The 16,988-nt window shown below is 45.8% G+C and overlaps 1 protein-coding gene across 2 annotated transcripts in view; it reads right to left on the bottom strand.

Moving 5' to 3' along the window:
• Positions 1 to 16,988, bottom strand: part of TH (tyrosine hydroxylase) — a 568,946-nt gene that overhangs the window by 68,821 nt on the left and 483,137 nt on the right. For both annotated transcript variants that reach the window (XR_015308512.1, XM_086957708.1), the window contains exon 10: positions 1,395 to 1,451. Coding sequence is in view for 1 of the 2 variants with exons in the window: in XM_086957708.1 (XP_086813834.1) it covers positions 1,395 to 1,451 (57 nt within the window). In the remaining variant the exon portion in view is untranslated. The remainder of the gene's footprint in view (positions 1 to 1,394; positions 1,452 to 16,988) is intronic.

Below are 16,988 nucleotides of genomic sequence, written 5' to 3'. Positions count from 1 at the left end.
CCTTTTGCTTCTCTTTTATAGCCATGTCCTACAGTGGGAGGCAAGTCTCAGTCCTCAGCCCTACTCTCTTTAATGTGTATGCTGATCCTCTTCCTTTCCTGATCCAGTCCTTTGAAGTTACTATGCTTATGCAGATGACACACAACTGATCATAAGCCGCAAAGCTGATCTAAAACCCAATGCATTCTCAATTTAAAGATTGGATGCATTCTATCTCTTATTAGATGAGTAACTACCCATTATGTCTCAAATCTTGTAAATCTGAAATCCTTCATTTTGGCATTCTGCATCACACATAAAGAGAGGAAAATGACTAAAGGGATTGTGTTCCTTCTTGAACAAAAACAATCCGGATTACAAAGCAGGCACCTTTACACCATAGTGGACGGGTGCCTGCAGTGGCGACAAAGCATTTAATGGATATTAGAACATTGGAATGTTGGGAGCTCCATTGCAGACAATGGAGTGCTCCCTGCTTCTACGGGCCGGTAAAGGCCCGCAGAGCAACATTCCAATGTTCTACAAAGGCTTCTCGAAGCTCGAGGGGATTTACATCCCTTCGAGCTTCGAGAACCCTTTGTTTAATTTGTTAGAACATTCTGCCCTCTAGTGGCAGGATGTTCTACTAGCCTTATAGCCCTTCGTAGCAGGGCTATACCGGCAATTAAAGTCCCGCTGTCTCGTTAAAGTCCGATTCAGTGGGCCTTTAATAGCCGGTATAGCCCGCTACAGCAGGCTATAAGGTTATATTAATAACCCATCCAGAAAATAAAATGGTCACAAGCAGGAGCCTTGGCCTTCACAGGCACCAGGCTAAAGAATGGAATATACTAACTTTTTCAATGTGGTACTTCAAAAACCATTAATTCTCCTGAAAATGTCTTAACATTCATCTCCTTTCTCCTTCCATAACTCCTTTATTTCATGGTATCCTACTTATCCGAGCGGTACACCGTGTTCATGGCAGCCATGCCCCCTACATGTCCCCTACAAATCCTCTATCCATTATATACCTGCACATATGTTATGCACATATATGTTGCTATAGACACCTCTTCAAATAACTTCCAGAAAGTGCTAGATAACTTTTAAAGATGGCCAGTGGCTGTCACTGACATATAGCTTATAATATTAAAGGAAAAAGTTGATTAAATGACTCGCATTGCTCCTGGCTAAAGAATGAATGGCCAGATCCACTCAAGGCAAAGGCACCGCTCACAACTATAAATGACTGGAGTTTGTATCAGCTAGTGTGAATTTGACAACAATGCTATTGCCATAAAGAGGTGCATTTATCGATGGACTTGACATCTTGCTGTGTTCTAATTGATATTGTACCTCAATCTGACATCTTTCACATCATCGTCCATTAAGCATCAGTGAACTCTACTTACTGTTGAGAGTTTTTCGATCTCCTCTTCGGATACTCCCAAAGAAGCAAGTCCGATATCCTGGCAAGAGAGCAGAATAAATCAGTAGGCACAAAGAGTCTGCTTCTGCAGTAAGCACTTTTCTACCAGCTCACATACACCCAAATACGTTTTCTGTCATTTTTCATCATCTCATGTTTTCTATCTCGTACATGCCAACATGTGGGAATTGATAAGAGGAAGAATTTGAAAATGAAATTAAGGTAAATGCATTTCCCTGATTAACTTACTTTGAGGGGCTCATTACGATGTTGGGCAGAAAATCTCAGGCCGACACCGGATCGCTGATTTGCAATCGGTGGTTCCGACTGCCGGATTGCGATGTGACCGAGCACTGTTCAGTTAGATTCCCATTGTTTCCTATGGGAGCTCGTGTTGCGCATGTCAACTGGCCATAACACAGGCTGCTGTAGGGAAATGGGGTGTGTGTGGAAAACCCTGCACCCTGTGGCAGGCCCCCAGAGTGCCTACCACACAGTGCAGGATTGTACAGGTAGGTCCCTTAGGTACCACCGTAGCCACCAACCTGAGGCCGCAGGAGGTAGGGGGCCCAGCCAGGTGCCACAAAGTCACTTAATGACAGACTTTTTGTGTCGGACAGGCCAATGCGGAGAGGCTGTTGGAAATCGGCATTGTAATCCCAACGGCGGAAGTGCTGTCTATAGGGGTGTACGATGCAGGTCTAACCGGCCCAAATACTCCGCAAGTCAGTCGGAACTGATTCGGAAGAAATGCGCAGCTTACATTTCGACTGCGAACATCGTAATCAGGCAGTTGGAATGTAAACCGACCGAGTCGGTCAGAAGTGTTCCAATGCTGTTGTGAAGATTCTGACTGCTGGAAGGAGGCTTTCTGCCGGACATCATAATGAGCCCCTGAGTGTAGGTAGTTTCAAGCAGTGGAAGGCTAAAATACAACTGTAGTATTTTTATCTTCCTTTGAATAAACCAATGAACCTAAGTCATGTGCACGTTTCTCTGTAACAACGTTCCAACTAGAAAGTTTTTTTGTTTGATGGTGTCACTTGGGTTTGAGACCTATTGTAACACAAAAATAACACAAAAATACTTTTCTCTGTAACAACATTCCAACTAGAAAGTTCTTTTGTTTGATGGTGTCACTCGGGTTTGAGACCTGTTGTAACACAAAAATACCTTTCTGGTACCCTAGTTTGGGGACACTGATATTCTGTTTTGTTGCACTGTCACTTTTGTCTGTCTGGGGTATCGATCAATGCTCTATCACATAACCACAACTTGATTTCAGATATTTTTATAGAATGCTTGCCACAATTAGCTGTCAAGTTTGCCTTTTTTAAATTCATCATTGCTTCCAGTTCTATCAAATAAGTCTTCCATTAAAAGCAACACACAACAATGTCAATCTATATATATCTGCAAATTTTCCATATGAGTCACGTCACTTCACCAAACAACCACAGAAATGTTGCCAGAGCCCAAACGAAGTGCCCTCATGTCAGGATATGCATTATAATCAATACTGCACTCAACTTGTGCAGGCTTAGTTAAAGAAATGTACTGAAGCATTTTTGGCTAATTGTACTAAGGGCCCGATTACAAGTACGGGGTTCCAAAGACCACCCTACACACTGTGGCATTCCGACCACCACCTACTCGTGGACCGACCGACCTATTACGAGCAGGGCAGTCTGACGCCTCAAGTTCGCTATCACAGATAGGATTGTGGACCCCGCAGCAGCAGCAGTTTAGAAAGCAGCGTGGTATGGCGGTGGTGCTGATACGGAACTAAACGTCGCATTCCAATAACCTCTTTGTGGCGAGAACCCCACCATAAAAAGGTCACCGGGAAGGCAAGGAAGAGGCCCCAAACAGGGCCCACTGGGCATTTTAGCCCATTGGAAAGTGTAGCTGGCTGATCAGGCAAGAGCTGCATCAAATATGCCTGAAATAGTCTTTAATGTTCCCGGCCAAGCTACAGCACCACCACCCTTGTTTTTAGGTCACATGCAAATGGCTGGGAGTGGCTGGAGTTGATGAGGGTGTCCCCAATTCCTCAGGTAGCACAGTTTGAGGGTGACAGGGGGCACCCACGCTCAAGGAGGTGCCTACACTGGCCATCTAGGAGGAAACCCATGAGTGACCAGGCAGTGAGTGAGTGCACCCAGACTGTGTTGCAGCTGGAATCACAGCGTAATTTGTTATCATCGTCGTCTGGGTCAGGGGCCACCTCCCTGGCCCTTGCCATGGAGAACATTCCAGAGGGGATGCAATAAGGTCCTGACCTCACCCCAATGACAGAGGAGCATCTGTCTTGTCAGTGGTACTGTATGTTGCCTTAGGGCATCTGACAGCTCTGGGACTTTATCCCACAAGAGTGAGGACACTTGTCCTATTTGTATATGGGCTTGAAATGCATGTATTGCTATCTTGTTCCTCTCCACTACCGAGACACCTCTTAGCCAGTGGGAACAGGTTGTTTGAACTTTATATATTGATTACAAATGGTCACAGGTTACTTATTGTCCAGACCAGAGAGTGGGAATTGTGGGTTTATATGTTGAGTTTCAGATCCATGGAATGACAGAACTGAATTACACGAATCACTTGGGGCCACAGTTGGCTGGACCTAGGGAAGCTTGGTCCACAAGGGTGGGACGGATTGGAGACTCGGGATGACGACACACCCGCTCACACAACCACCCACATATAACATTCTCACTTGGAATGTCCGAAGGTTGGCCACCCCCAGATGGCACCACTTGGTATACTCCTATCTAGGGCACTGCAGGTACATTTCGCTTACTTGCAGCAGAACTCCATAAACTACAGAGGAGATGGAGAGGCCAAATAGTTGGTGCTACTTATTCGGGCTATACCAGGGGTGTCCTCATCTAGGTGACACTGGGGCTGCCGCTGATAATGAGCTGCATGTTGGTAGACCCTGAGGGCTGTTATGTGGTGGTTGGGGAAACACTGGATGGGGCCTCAGTTGCCTTAAAAGCGCTTAATGCACCTAGCACAAACCAACAACAGTTTCTAGCGAGGCTGGTCCCCACAGTGCTCCACGATCTCACCGCACTTAGCATGCGTTAGACAGGTCATTCCCCCCATGAAAGGAGCACATTCTATCAGGCCAGTCTAAACTCTGAGAGACTGGATCACACACAGGTAAATGCAGCACATCTGGTGCTCTTTACACCTGAGACATGAGGGAGTACTCATTTTTTCCCCACACCACCAACTACACACTACAATAGACCTCTTCCTGTGCAAATCCCATATGTCACCCTGGGTTGTGGCCACGAAGTACATGGACAACACAATCTCTGACCATAGTCCCCTTAAACTCTCATTGTGTTTGCTTTGTTCGCCCTAAGTTTGCAGGGTATACCCAGATGTGGGTCCCTTGCTCACCCTAGGTTTGCAGGGTATACCCAGATGTGGGTCTCTTGCTCACTTTGCCACTGGATTCAAGCTAGCCTGGCTGATGAGGGATGTTACCCCGTAACCGGTCCCAGGATGCTTGTTTTTGGTCCAAGGAGGACCTGGCTTGGCAGTTCAGGCAGGACTGTTCCCATGAGGAACAGGGTCAAGACAGGTTTGCATATGGCTGGGTCTGAACTGGAGTGGTGAAGTGAGCTAAAGAACAATGATGGATTTAACTCCGGATCTGTGACTGGGAATGAGGGTCTGAAAAAGTTTCAGTGCTCCATCCATCATTTGTTAGTGGTTGCTTTGGAGTGGGGTAGACAGCTGGTGCTGGTAAGCACTTGTCATTTATATACACCAACACTATAAGACAGGGGTATGACTCACACTACGGGAGCTCATGTTACTAACTACTCCATTGACAATGAGGGGACCGCCACTGACATGGGGGTTAAATGGGATGCATGGAAGGTGGTTAGATGAGGCCTGTGCATTTAAAATGAATGCACTGTAAAACTTATGCTACGTTCTCAAATTCTGAAGCTTGATAGGGATATACGAGCTGTGGACGTCCGTGAAGGCACCAGCATACTGAACGAAGATGAAGTGACTCCCCTCTGTTGGGAGCGCAGGGAGGCAGTCCCTAGACTTAGGAAACTGGACTAAACAGACAATGTAGCGAGGCAACACGCAGAAGGAGGCAGGGCTTGGTGAGTGTTGGCATGTCCTTTGACGATGGAGAACCCGAGGACTCATATGACCACCATCAGATCCCTGATGGGACAAGTACTGAATAGTTTAGGAAAAAATCATCTTGTCTAAAAATTCGAGCAAAGTTATTTTCCAAACAGTAAATAAGTTCACGTCAATGTCTGAAAGTAATTCAGAAGCTTGTAGTCAGATTTTTTTTTGTGATTCGATTGCAACCTTCTTTCTTGCGAAAGTTGAGAGTATTTTACCAAATTCCTCCAGTTTAGATGAGAACCTGGTGCTCCCAGGTGGTAGCTTTAAGAAGTAGAGTTTTAATAAATCTGATTCTCTCACAATCAAACAATTAAAGGTTCTGATTATTTATAAAAAATCAGGATCTCCTCAAGATCCATGCCCACCAAACATTATTCAACTTATGCCTGAAACGGTGGCTAGTGATTTGAATAAAATCTTTAATGCTATATTTGAGGTAGGCTATTTCCCAAAGCAATGGAAGTATGCGTTAGTTTTGCCATTGTTGAAAAAATCTAATATAAATGTGTTGGATCCGAACAAATATTGGTCCATTTCCCGACTTCCCTTTCCGGCCAAGGTTGTGGAAAAGATTATGAACAGGCAGTTAGCTGCCTTTATTGAGAACAATAATCTGTTTGAAGACACTCAATTTGGTTTTAGACAGGGTCCCAGCACCGAGTGGGAACTAATAGTAACCACAGAGGAAATTAGGGTTATTCTAGATAACGACGGTAATGCAACCTTTATCTTACTTGACCTGTCAGCAGCATTAGACACGGTCAATCATGATCTCTTGATTGACTGTTTGTTAAGGTTAGGGACTAAGGGCACAGCATTGGCCCATTTGAGCTTATTTCTTACAGAACGGGTCCAAGCAGTGTCCCTCAATGAATTAAATTAGGAGCCCTTTTTTCTACAATGTGGGGTTCCTCGAGGGTCATCGTTGAGCGGGACCCTGTTTAACCTTTACGTGACACCTTTGGATGCATTGATTAAGTCATTTGGTTTATCGTTGGTGTCTTATGCCGATGATACTTAGATAGTGGTTTCGGCAAGAACTGTGTTAACACTGGTGATTCCTTTTGGAATTGCATGAGTGCAGTCGGTAAATGGATGGACTGTATTTGTCTTAAGCTGAATTTATCAAAGACTGAGGTTATTCTCTTTGGGGATAACAGATCATTTTGTCCCCTGCATGGTGACCGTTTGATATGGATACTCAACCAGTGCCGGTGAAGAAGGTAGGAATCTTGGGGGTTATGATAGACGAGAAACTTAATTTTAAAGATCAAGTCAGTAAGGTTACTTTGGTCTTCATTCATTGCTCTGCGAACTATAAAAAAATAGCAAGATTAGTTCCTTCAGACATTCTGAAGACCACTGTCATTGAAGTGGTCTTATCTAGACTAGGTTATAGTAATGGTCTATATTAAAACCTGCACTGTAATTAGACCTGAAGCACACCCTTTTTCTTTTTCCTTAACTTGCTTAATGTTTCTTTTAATGTTTTTTTCCGTTTTGGCGTGCAGCACTCCGATGTGCTTCAACCCAAACAATCATCTGACATAATAAGCTCTGTAAGTGGCGCTGGATGTTCGTGCCATGAAGGAGTTGCACAGCCGTATGCACATATGTAAATAATATTCACATGTATTCCATATTTTCACCAAATTCGTCCAAATTTTATTCCGAATTTTATTCCAAGGTTTACTCGTTCTTTCACCATCACGTCAAAGACATAAAGTTTTGATGTTTTATGCATCTTGATACTCTGAGAGTGCCCATCCGGGCTTCATCGCAGGCAATAACTTAAAACTTCATAGTTCCAGAACATTCCATTCTACCCAATGCATTTCGGTCCACACGACCTTCTTCGGGGGTATCTATAATGTTAAAAGCATATTTTAGTGAACGCTACATTTACACGACAATGTTGCAACTAACATTTAGCCCAAGTGTCCCTCCCAATTCATCAGGAACTAATTGAATTATATATATTGCCTCATAAGCGCGCTGTTCACTACCCCGCATTTTAATCTTTAAACAGCCCGTCGGAACTGCCCCAGTTCACAATACACATAAACTTGATGTGCCCTCCCTGTGAACCTCGCGCTCGAAACCCATTTAAGAAAACAAAAGTGAACAATCAACAAAAGTACAACCTATTTTAAAGCCTGCCAAAAGGTTCCCCTAAATAGACTTAAAAGTCTACAAAATGTGGCATCGTGCATGCTTTTGAAAGTCCCAAGATTCCAATCTGCATCCAGAGCTATAGGCAGACTCCATCTGGGTATTGTTTGCAAGACGGTTTAAGGACAGGGCTCTGCCTTGCTGAAGGAGAATCTGAGATGGTATGCATCTGGGAGGACTCTCCGTTCTAGCTTTGCAAGTAATTTGGTTGATCCCCCCTTCAAGTGCTCCACCTGGGGAGGCAGGAGGTTTGTCACTTGCACAGACATGAATTGTAATTTATTGCCTCAGGACCTTAAAACTACTACTTCACTTTTAGGTTTCAGGAAATCGTTCAAAACTTGGCTTTTTAAACAATAGGAATTTCTGGGCTTTTCTGATCTTGCTCACTTTAGTGCCAAGGTGCCTCTGGGTATACGTTGTGCCTAACAAATTATTTCATTAATTCATTCATTCATTTATGGAGCCTGTGTATTAAAACATCATACGGGGTAGCGCGCATGCTAAGCCTTCGAATTCTGGAGCTTGAGGGGGCTATAATAGCTGTGGAGGTCTGGGCAGGCACCGGCAAGGGGAACGAACATGAAGTGACTCACCCCCCTAGGGCAACACGCAGAAGGAGGGCGAGTGTTGGCGTTGGTTCTGAAGTCAGAGACCCACATGACTGCCATCAGATCTCCGACGGGACAAGTTCTGATTACATAGGCAGCCAAACATTAAGTTATTACATCTCATTATACAGAGTAGATGGGGTTCAGAAAGGCTTGTCTATCCCACAGCTCGACCCTTTACACCCTCACAGTGCATGAAGCACTGTCTGTAGGAGAGACCTGCTCAGTGATTGGCCAATTAACGCATAACAAATCCAGTGGATTGGATGGATTCCCAATGAAATTTTAGTCCTCATATAGTGTGACCCTTGCTCCGAAACTGCACAAGATGTTCCTTTGTGCAAGAGTAGAGGGTGTACTCCCAGCACCCCTGAGTGAAGTGCTGATCGTAGCCCTCCCCAAGTCAGTCAAAGTCCCACTGCAGGTCCAGTCCTACAGACCACTTTCTCTACTTAAGTCAGACTATAAGTTCCTCAAGAAGGTTATCGCAAATAGATTGCTATTGTGCCTCGCTGCACTGGTCCATCCAGACCAGAAATGTTTTATCTCTGGCCAAAGCACATTCTTGAATTTAAGACGCCTCTTCCAACTGATGGAAGGAAACCCACAGGTGACCCTGCATGATTGGCTTTTACTCTTGTCATCGGGAGGCCTTAGATACCTTCGGATGGCCTCATCTGACGGAGGTATTGGAGAGGATGGGCCTGGGCCCATAGAAAGTTCAATGGATAGCATTAATCTATACTCTCCTGATGGCCTGGGTGCTCTTACCAGCAAAAAAGTCTCTGCAGCATTTGAGATCCATAGGATTACCCAGTAGGTGTGCCCACTGTTGCCGATCATTTTTGCTTTGGCAAAGGAGCCCATCACATGTCTTTCCGCCTGCGGGCCTGCAGTGGGGGATTCTGGGCGGAAACTCCCAGATAATCATATCACTGTATTGGTATGATGCGCTAGTATAACTAAGGGGTGTGCTCAGGGATCTATCAGGCACAATGGAGGCACTTGGCGAATTCGAAAGGGCCTTGGGCCTTCGACTAAACTGGGCGAAATCAGGATTATTCCCCATGCAGAACCGTACTCAGGGCAGTGGCGTAACACAGGCCTCTGCAGCCCCAACAGTGCGGAGAGCCCCCCAAGCTCCAGGGAGCCCCAAACTTCTGCCCCCCCCAAGCTTCAGGGCCCCCCTCAGCACAATACTCTGGTTGGCTAGCTCCAGATTGAGTCCGGAGGGGGCCCCTCCACGTACTTTGCAGGGGGGGGCCTCAATTTCGTTACACCAGTGACTCAGGGAGAACAGGAAGCACTGCCTGCCGTAGTGATGACTGGTGCCCTGACTCCTTCCATTACCTGGGAGTGAATATACACTACTCTGAGGCTGATCTTATATAGGGGAATGGGGGGGGGGGGGCAGTCGTAATGAGCACACACAACTCCTTTGAGTTTTTAAACCCCTGACACTATCGCCAAAGGGTAGGATGGTGATAGCAAAGATGCTGGTGCTGCCTCAGGTATTGTATTATTTTGTAGCTCTTCAGGTTAGCCTCCCTGCTCGCTTTTTCAGGGAACTGGAATCCACTCTCTCGGATTTGGTTTGGGGGTCTGGTTCTAAGAGGGTGGCGCTCAACAAATTGTATGCTCCTCTTGACAGTGGTGGGTTTGGTGCACCGCATTACAAGCTCTATGTGGTGGCTCAATTGTAATAGCTGATGCGCTGGCTTCCTGGTACTTCCGGTGCCGAGCAGGCGGCTGTGGAGAGAGAGCTAGGGGAGTGTATGATCGTAAGCTGGCTGCTGGACCCCAAGGTAGCTATCCCGTGCTCTGGCTGTTTGACCATGGTTGCCAAGTGCTGTAGGCATAGAAATGTCCAGCCCATTTGCTGCCCATTGCCCACCTCCCCCAGCATGCCTACATGGGCATTGCTGTCTCTTCCCAGGGTGACTGTGTAGTCTGTGCACCACGATGTCATAACGTGGAGAGATGCTGGCCTTGTTGCGCTGGGAGACCTCTAACTATATAAACCCCTTATCACAATCCCAAAACTGCAGGAACTGTACGGCATTGCGGAGGGCCATTTCTTAGCCTAATGTGCGCTGTTGGCTGCTATTGGGCATCTTTGGGGGTCCAAGCAGCTGGAGCTGGACCCTTTTTAACTGCTGCAGTCACATGGGACTGCCAGATGAGTCATCACCGTGCTTTACAAGGCGCTACCGGACACTAGGATAGTGGGTTATCCTACACTCAGGGAAAAATGGGCAACTGCACTGGGACAGGCAAATGGACACAGCACATAAACAGGTGTGCACAATCTTCAGAAAACCCTAGCTGGAGTTCACTCAATTTAATTACTCGCACCGGACCTACCTGACACCTATATGCATCCACCGCATGTTGCCAACAGTAACCCTCGGGAGCCCCCGATGTTTGGCCTTTTAGGCGGACTTCTACCACATGGTATGGTCCTACCTCATTATTGCGAAATGGTAAAGGCGCTGTTGGCGGACATTACGACGGTGGAAGTCAAGATGTGGCATTTGCTACTGCACCTGAGGGGTGCTCCCGGCAGCGGGTCTTTTGGGACACACACCTAGAAAAGTTAGCAACTAAGACAGAGGACAGGCTCCATTGAGAGGCATTGAGGCTCATCTACCCCTTGCTCACTTTGCCACTGGATTCAAGCAAGCCGGGTTGAAGACGGCTGGAATGCCAGAAACCGGTCCTCGGAAGCTTGTTTCCAGTCCAGGGAAGACATGGCTTGGCAGTTCGGGCTGGACTGTTCCCATGAGGCACAGGATCAGACTGATTTGCATATGGCCATGTCTGAACTGGAGTGGCAGAGTGGGCTAAAGAACGGTGATGGATTGAACCCAGATCTGTTGACTGGGTGTGAGTGTTTGATTGATTCAGATGCTTCGTCCATCACCACCCCCTTTTGTACCGCTTTTGGCGGCCATAGGTGTGTCAGGGTATGCTCAGACGTGAGTCCCTTGCTCACTTTGCCACTGGATTCAAGCAAGCCGGGCTGAAGACGGCTGGAATGCCAGAAACCGGTCCTCGGAAGCTTGTTTCCGGTCCAGGGAAGACATGGCTTGGCAGTTCGGGCTGGACTGTTCCCATGAGGCACAGGGTCAGACTGATTTGCATATGGCCATGTCTGAACTGGGGTGGCAGGGTGGGCTAAAGAACGGTGATGGATTGAACCCAGATCTGTTGACTGGGTGTGAGTGTTTGATTGATTCAGATGCTCTGTCCATCACCACCCCCTTTTGTACCGCTTTTGGCCACCATAGGTGTGGCAGGGTATGCTCAGACGTGAGTCCCTTGCTCACTTTGCCACTGGATTCAAGCAAGCCGGGCTGAAGACGGCTGGAATGCCAGAAACCGGTCCTCGGAAGCTTGTTTCCGATCCAGGGAAGACATGGCTTGGCAGTTCGGGGTGGACTGTTCCCATGAGGCACAGGGTCAGACTGATTTGCATATGCCCATGTCTGAACTGGGGTGGCAGAGTAGGCTAAAGAACGGTGATGGATTGAACCCAGATCTATTGACTGGGTGTGAGTGTTTGATTGATTCAGATGCTCCGTCCATCACCACCCCCTTTTGTACTATCATCTACCCCATAGGGCACACACAGCTAGTACCCCTCATTCCCATTCCAAACACATGGGTTGCTCACCTGTTGAACCTTGCAGCCCACCACCCCCGTCTCCCCCGGCCGAGCCACCCCACCCGCCCCCACCATGAAGTCAGGCCTATGGCTGCAGTACCAGCATCCTGGCATATGCTGGTGGACCCCTGCCCCCAGCCTTCCCAGACATGGTGTAGTTTACCAGTACATAATCACTCATGCTCCAGACGATGTCGGGATGCCTCCACGGAAACACTGGTTTAAAAGTTTATGCCCATGTTGGGTGGTTTCTGTACTCTCACACAACATGGTGTTCTTGATAATTGGTGTGTATGAACAACAGACCCATTCTAGAGGGGACATAAACTGCATGGGGTACAGGATGCACCCTCGAGTAGAATATAATATTGATATGCTGTTGTTATAAGTGTTAATGGTACCTCTGGGCCGTGTGCAGACACTTCCCTATGTGTAACCCGGAACTGATGTGGTCCACTGAACAACATGCTAGTATTTTGTGTCGGATTCAGTCCCTTTGGATCTCTTTAAACACAACATTGAGGTGTGGGCACCACTCCTATTACTTTTATTTAGAGCAGTTGTGGTAGGGCGTATCCCGACTTCCTGGCAAGAGGCGGTAGTGGTACGGATATTTTAAAAGGGCGATAAAGGTGACCCCTGTTGTTACAGACCAATATCTCTAATAGATGCGTCTTGTAAGCTGATGGGTAGGGTGATATTGGCACGCCTGGAAAACTGGGCTGAGTCAACAGGTATTATCGTGGATTCCCAGTACGGGTTTAGGCGGGGAAAAGGAACCACTGAGCAGTGCCTTAATTTGGCTTTAATCATGGGTAAGTACATGAGGGCTAAGCGTGGTTGTATCCACTTGGCCTTCATGGACTTATCCAGTGCCTTTGACACTGTATGTAGAAACAAACTGTGGCAAATGATGGAGTCCATGGGGTTTGAAGAACCGTTGGTCACCCTTCTCCGTAGACTGCATGCCGCCACAACAGTGAGGATCAGATTTGGCCCTGGTGGGGAGAAGACAAAGTCCATTCCATCGACTGAAGTTGTCCGCCAGGGGTGTATCTTGGCTCCTTTTCTGTTTTTGGTGTACACCAATGGTCTGGAAGGTTTTCTGTTGGAACGTTGTGTAGATTTTCCCCAGGTTAATGGTAAACAGATACCGATGTTATCTTATGCAGATGACACAGTGTTAATGACCCTAACTGCCAACAGTATGCAAACTTGTTTGAATGCTTTTGAAGCTTTTATGCAAGGATTGGATCTAAGGGTCAACTTCACAAAGTCTTTTGCCATGGTCTGCGGCCCAAAAGGGGTAAAATCTTGCAGGCTTATGGTGAAAGACTCAACTATTGTGAAAGTTGATAGTTTTAATTATCTGGGGAATCTATTCAATAAAACCTTGAGTTGGGAACCTCTAATATCAGCTCGCGTTCAAAAGGCTGTGCAATCCATAGAGGCCCTTTTCCGTTTCTCAAATAAATTGGGTCAGAAGCCGGTTGCAGAACTAAGGGCTAGATGTAGGTAGAAAAGATTTACCGATTTTAAATTACCGAATTTTACCGATTCGGTAATTTAAAATCGGTAAATCTATGGGTCCGACATGTAGGTATTCCAGATGTGCTGGAATACCGAATCGGATGAATTCGGTATTTACTGATTCGGTAAATACCGAATCGGTAATGCCCATTCATTCCTATGGGCTTTGAAGCCCATAGGAATGAATGGGCATTACCGATTCGGTATTTACCGAATCGGTAAATACCGAATTTCACAAGGGTGCAGGGGGTGTCACTTTGACACCCTCTGGCACCCCCATAACAGGCTCGGGTGCCATGTGGCAGGCATACATGCCCTAAGGGCAGGTCTGCCTGTCACATGGCATAGGTGTGCATGCACACATGTGCATGCACACCGGAATCGGTATTTTACCATCAAATTGGATTTGATGGTAAAATACCGATTTGGTAAGGCTCCTGGGACTCTGAAGAGTCCCACCTACATATGGGTGGCTCACATTCGGTAAATTTACCGAATTTTTATTTTACCGAATCGGTAAAATTACCGAATCAGTAATTTTACCGATTCGGTAAAATAATGCCACCTACATGCCAATCACCTGTTTACCGATCGGTAACGGCCGAAAATACCGATTTTCGACCGTTACCGACCGACCTACATCGGGCCCTAAAAACCTTATATAAAGCAAAATGCCTCCCTGTTGCAACATACGGCGCGGGCGTGTGGGGGATACAAAACTGCAATAAAATCCAAATTATGGAAAATAAATTTATAAAGCGCCTCCTATCTGTCCCATCGGGTACCTCAAACATTTTCTGTCATACTGAGGTGGGTCTTGAATTTGTGAGTGACAATATCCATGTCTCCCCCTTGCTACTATGGAGCAAGGTTTGGAGTTCTGAAGAACTGAAACTCACAACGGAAATTTTGCAAGATTGCCTTAAGCTTGATCATCCTGCGAAGATCCCATGGTTATTATATGTCAGGGAAACCTTTCACAAGATAGGTTTGGGTCATATTTATCTAAACCCGGAAACTGTTGGTAGGGAGACCAAGCTAACAATTAAAGATGCCTATCGCACCAGGTTAGGCATGTTGAGAAATAGTGAGAGTGTGGTATATGATGGGGGGAGGTTGCAGCAGCAGCCTTACCTTTCATATATTGCGCAGAGCCAATGGCGCTTTTATTTGACTAGGTTTTGCCTCAACACACTGCATTTTCTTTTTGCTTTTCCAAAGCAAGTGGGGTGGTGTGAGAGACTACCCCCTTGCCCCTGTAATAACAACGTTTCACAAAACACTGTGCATCTTATCCTTTTTTGTACCCTGTATAAAGATCCAAGGAATCGATGTATTAGGCCTGTCTTGTTAACTCTTGGATCTCGCTACTACAAAGAGGGATATGAACATTTATTGTCCCTATCAACTCCAGCTATATGTAGTGCTGTGCTTAGCTTTATTAGACTGGCGCTCACTATCAGAAATCGATATTGATCCCCACTATTGGAAATCATCGATTATCTTTTGATTTACATCTATGAGATCAGTGTGTAGATTGGTATCCGTATGGATTGCACATGCACTTTACAATAATCCCTGCTTATATATATGTGACATTTTATCTTAAATGTATCCCAAATGTATTGCAAATTGAATTCTGGACATATAATATGTTTTATGGATGTCAATATAACTGTATGGTCCTTTTAAATTATCTGTGTAATGTGTAATGTTCCTTTTAATTTGTTTATACTTTTATGATTCCATTTTTGAATCGAAATAAAGTTTATTGAATCGAATCGAGTATTAAGAACCACTTGTCAAAAAAAGGCAAATGAATTTGACCAACTGCAAGACCAAACCATTGATTCCCCCAATGGTAATTCCTATAAACCTTCAGGAGTGTGGGACATTGTGGCAATGGTATCGTGGCACTCTAGCCTTCACATGCATAGTTACCATTTAAGGACTATAGTTTGGGGGCCGGCCTGACATCTGCCATAAGGCCAGAGGTGATAACCACTATTGTCATGGCGGACAACTACACACCACGTTTAGACATCTGTGACTGCCTGGCGGAGATCTCTAAATTTGGGTATAGGGGACCTGCTGCCACAACATCTCCTCTGAAGACATTGTACTTTTGCCATATTTTATGTGACCGTTCAACAACATTTTTTGGTTTGCAAAAGCAACTCCCAGAGGGGGGATTTGCTTTTGTAAAACAAAACAATAATGGACCTGATACCCTAGGAGTTTTCTTCCAGGATTTAGGAGACATTTAGTGCCAGATGTATGACCATTGTAAATTGTGCAGCGCAATTTGCTCACGATTGTGAGTTGCAGATTGTGAGGTGTAATTTACAATGTACTACCATGTCAGAGACACTGAACGCAATTCCCAATGGGGTCGCAAAATGCGAGGCTCATGAATATTAATGAGCCACTCGCAATTTGCGACCCCATTGGGAATGGCTGGCCCTCCCAGGGATGGTGACAAGGTGGGCTCAGCAGACCTTCATGTCTGGGACGGCTTGTCAGTAAAGCAGTTTTGCTTTAATGCAGCCAATTTTCCTTAAAGGAAAACGGGATGCATTTTTAAAAAACAAAAAGGAACATTTTCGTTTCATTTTTAACCTCTTGGCTGCTAATGACAAGGGTAACTCGTCATGCACTTTTCATTGATTTCAATGGAAATTAGATGAATAGTAAAATATTGCCTTAGCAGCCAAGAGGTTAAGGGCAGGCAGTGGTCCCTTGGACCACTGCTTGCCCTTAAAAAATATTTCATAGCCAATCACAAAGGGGAAGGGGTTACGTGGGGACCCCTTCCTATTTGCGACTGCATTACCACCCTCTTGAAGAGGGTGGTAATTTGCGAGTGTTTGGCAATTGCGGTCGAAAAACATTGGTACATGGCTTGTGACTCGCTATTAGGAAGGGAACACCCCTTCCTAATAGCAAGTCGCAAAACACTATTTTGCGAGTTGCAAATTATTTGCAACTCGCAAAATAGTGTATGTACTTGGCCCGATCAGATTTAGCATGCGCAAACAGGTCGCAAACCCGTTTGAACATGCTAACTCTCATCGAACATCTGGCTATTAGTATTTTTACCTGTTTGTGACTGCAAGAGTTTTCCTGGCGGCTTCAAACAGAAAAAAAGTATGTTAGACCGCTTGCTCTAAATAAGCCATTCAGTCTGAGGTCCTTAGACCGAACGGTCTGAATTCCGTCAGTCTGTCAGTCTAAGATTTCGGCCAGCTGAAATATGACAGACATCCTCACTCTATTTTTGAGAGGGTTGACCATCAATTGTGTGGAAAGAGTACTCCAACACATTCGTGACGGACTGCCCTGTCTACAAATTCTAAATAGGGCACTAGTTCAGGTCACTTCTCCAGATCTTGGCATGCTCAGAAGTATTGGGTAAAACTAGTAA

Source organism: Lissotriton vulgaris, chromosome 2_1, assembly GCF_964263255.1.
Source record: "Lissotriton vulgaris chromosome 2_1, aLisVul1.2, whole genome shotgun sequence".
Classification (NCBI taxonomy): Eukaryota; Metazoa; Chordata; class Amphibia; order Caudata; family Salamandridae; genus Lissotriton; species Lissotriton vulgaris.
The sequence above is the reverse complement of the archived record's forward strand: the minus strand, read 5'-3'. Positions and strand labels throughout refer to the sequence as shown.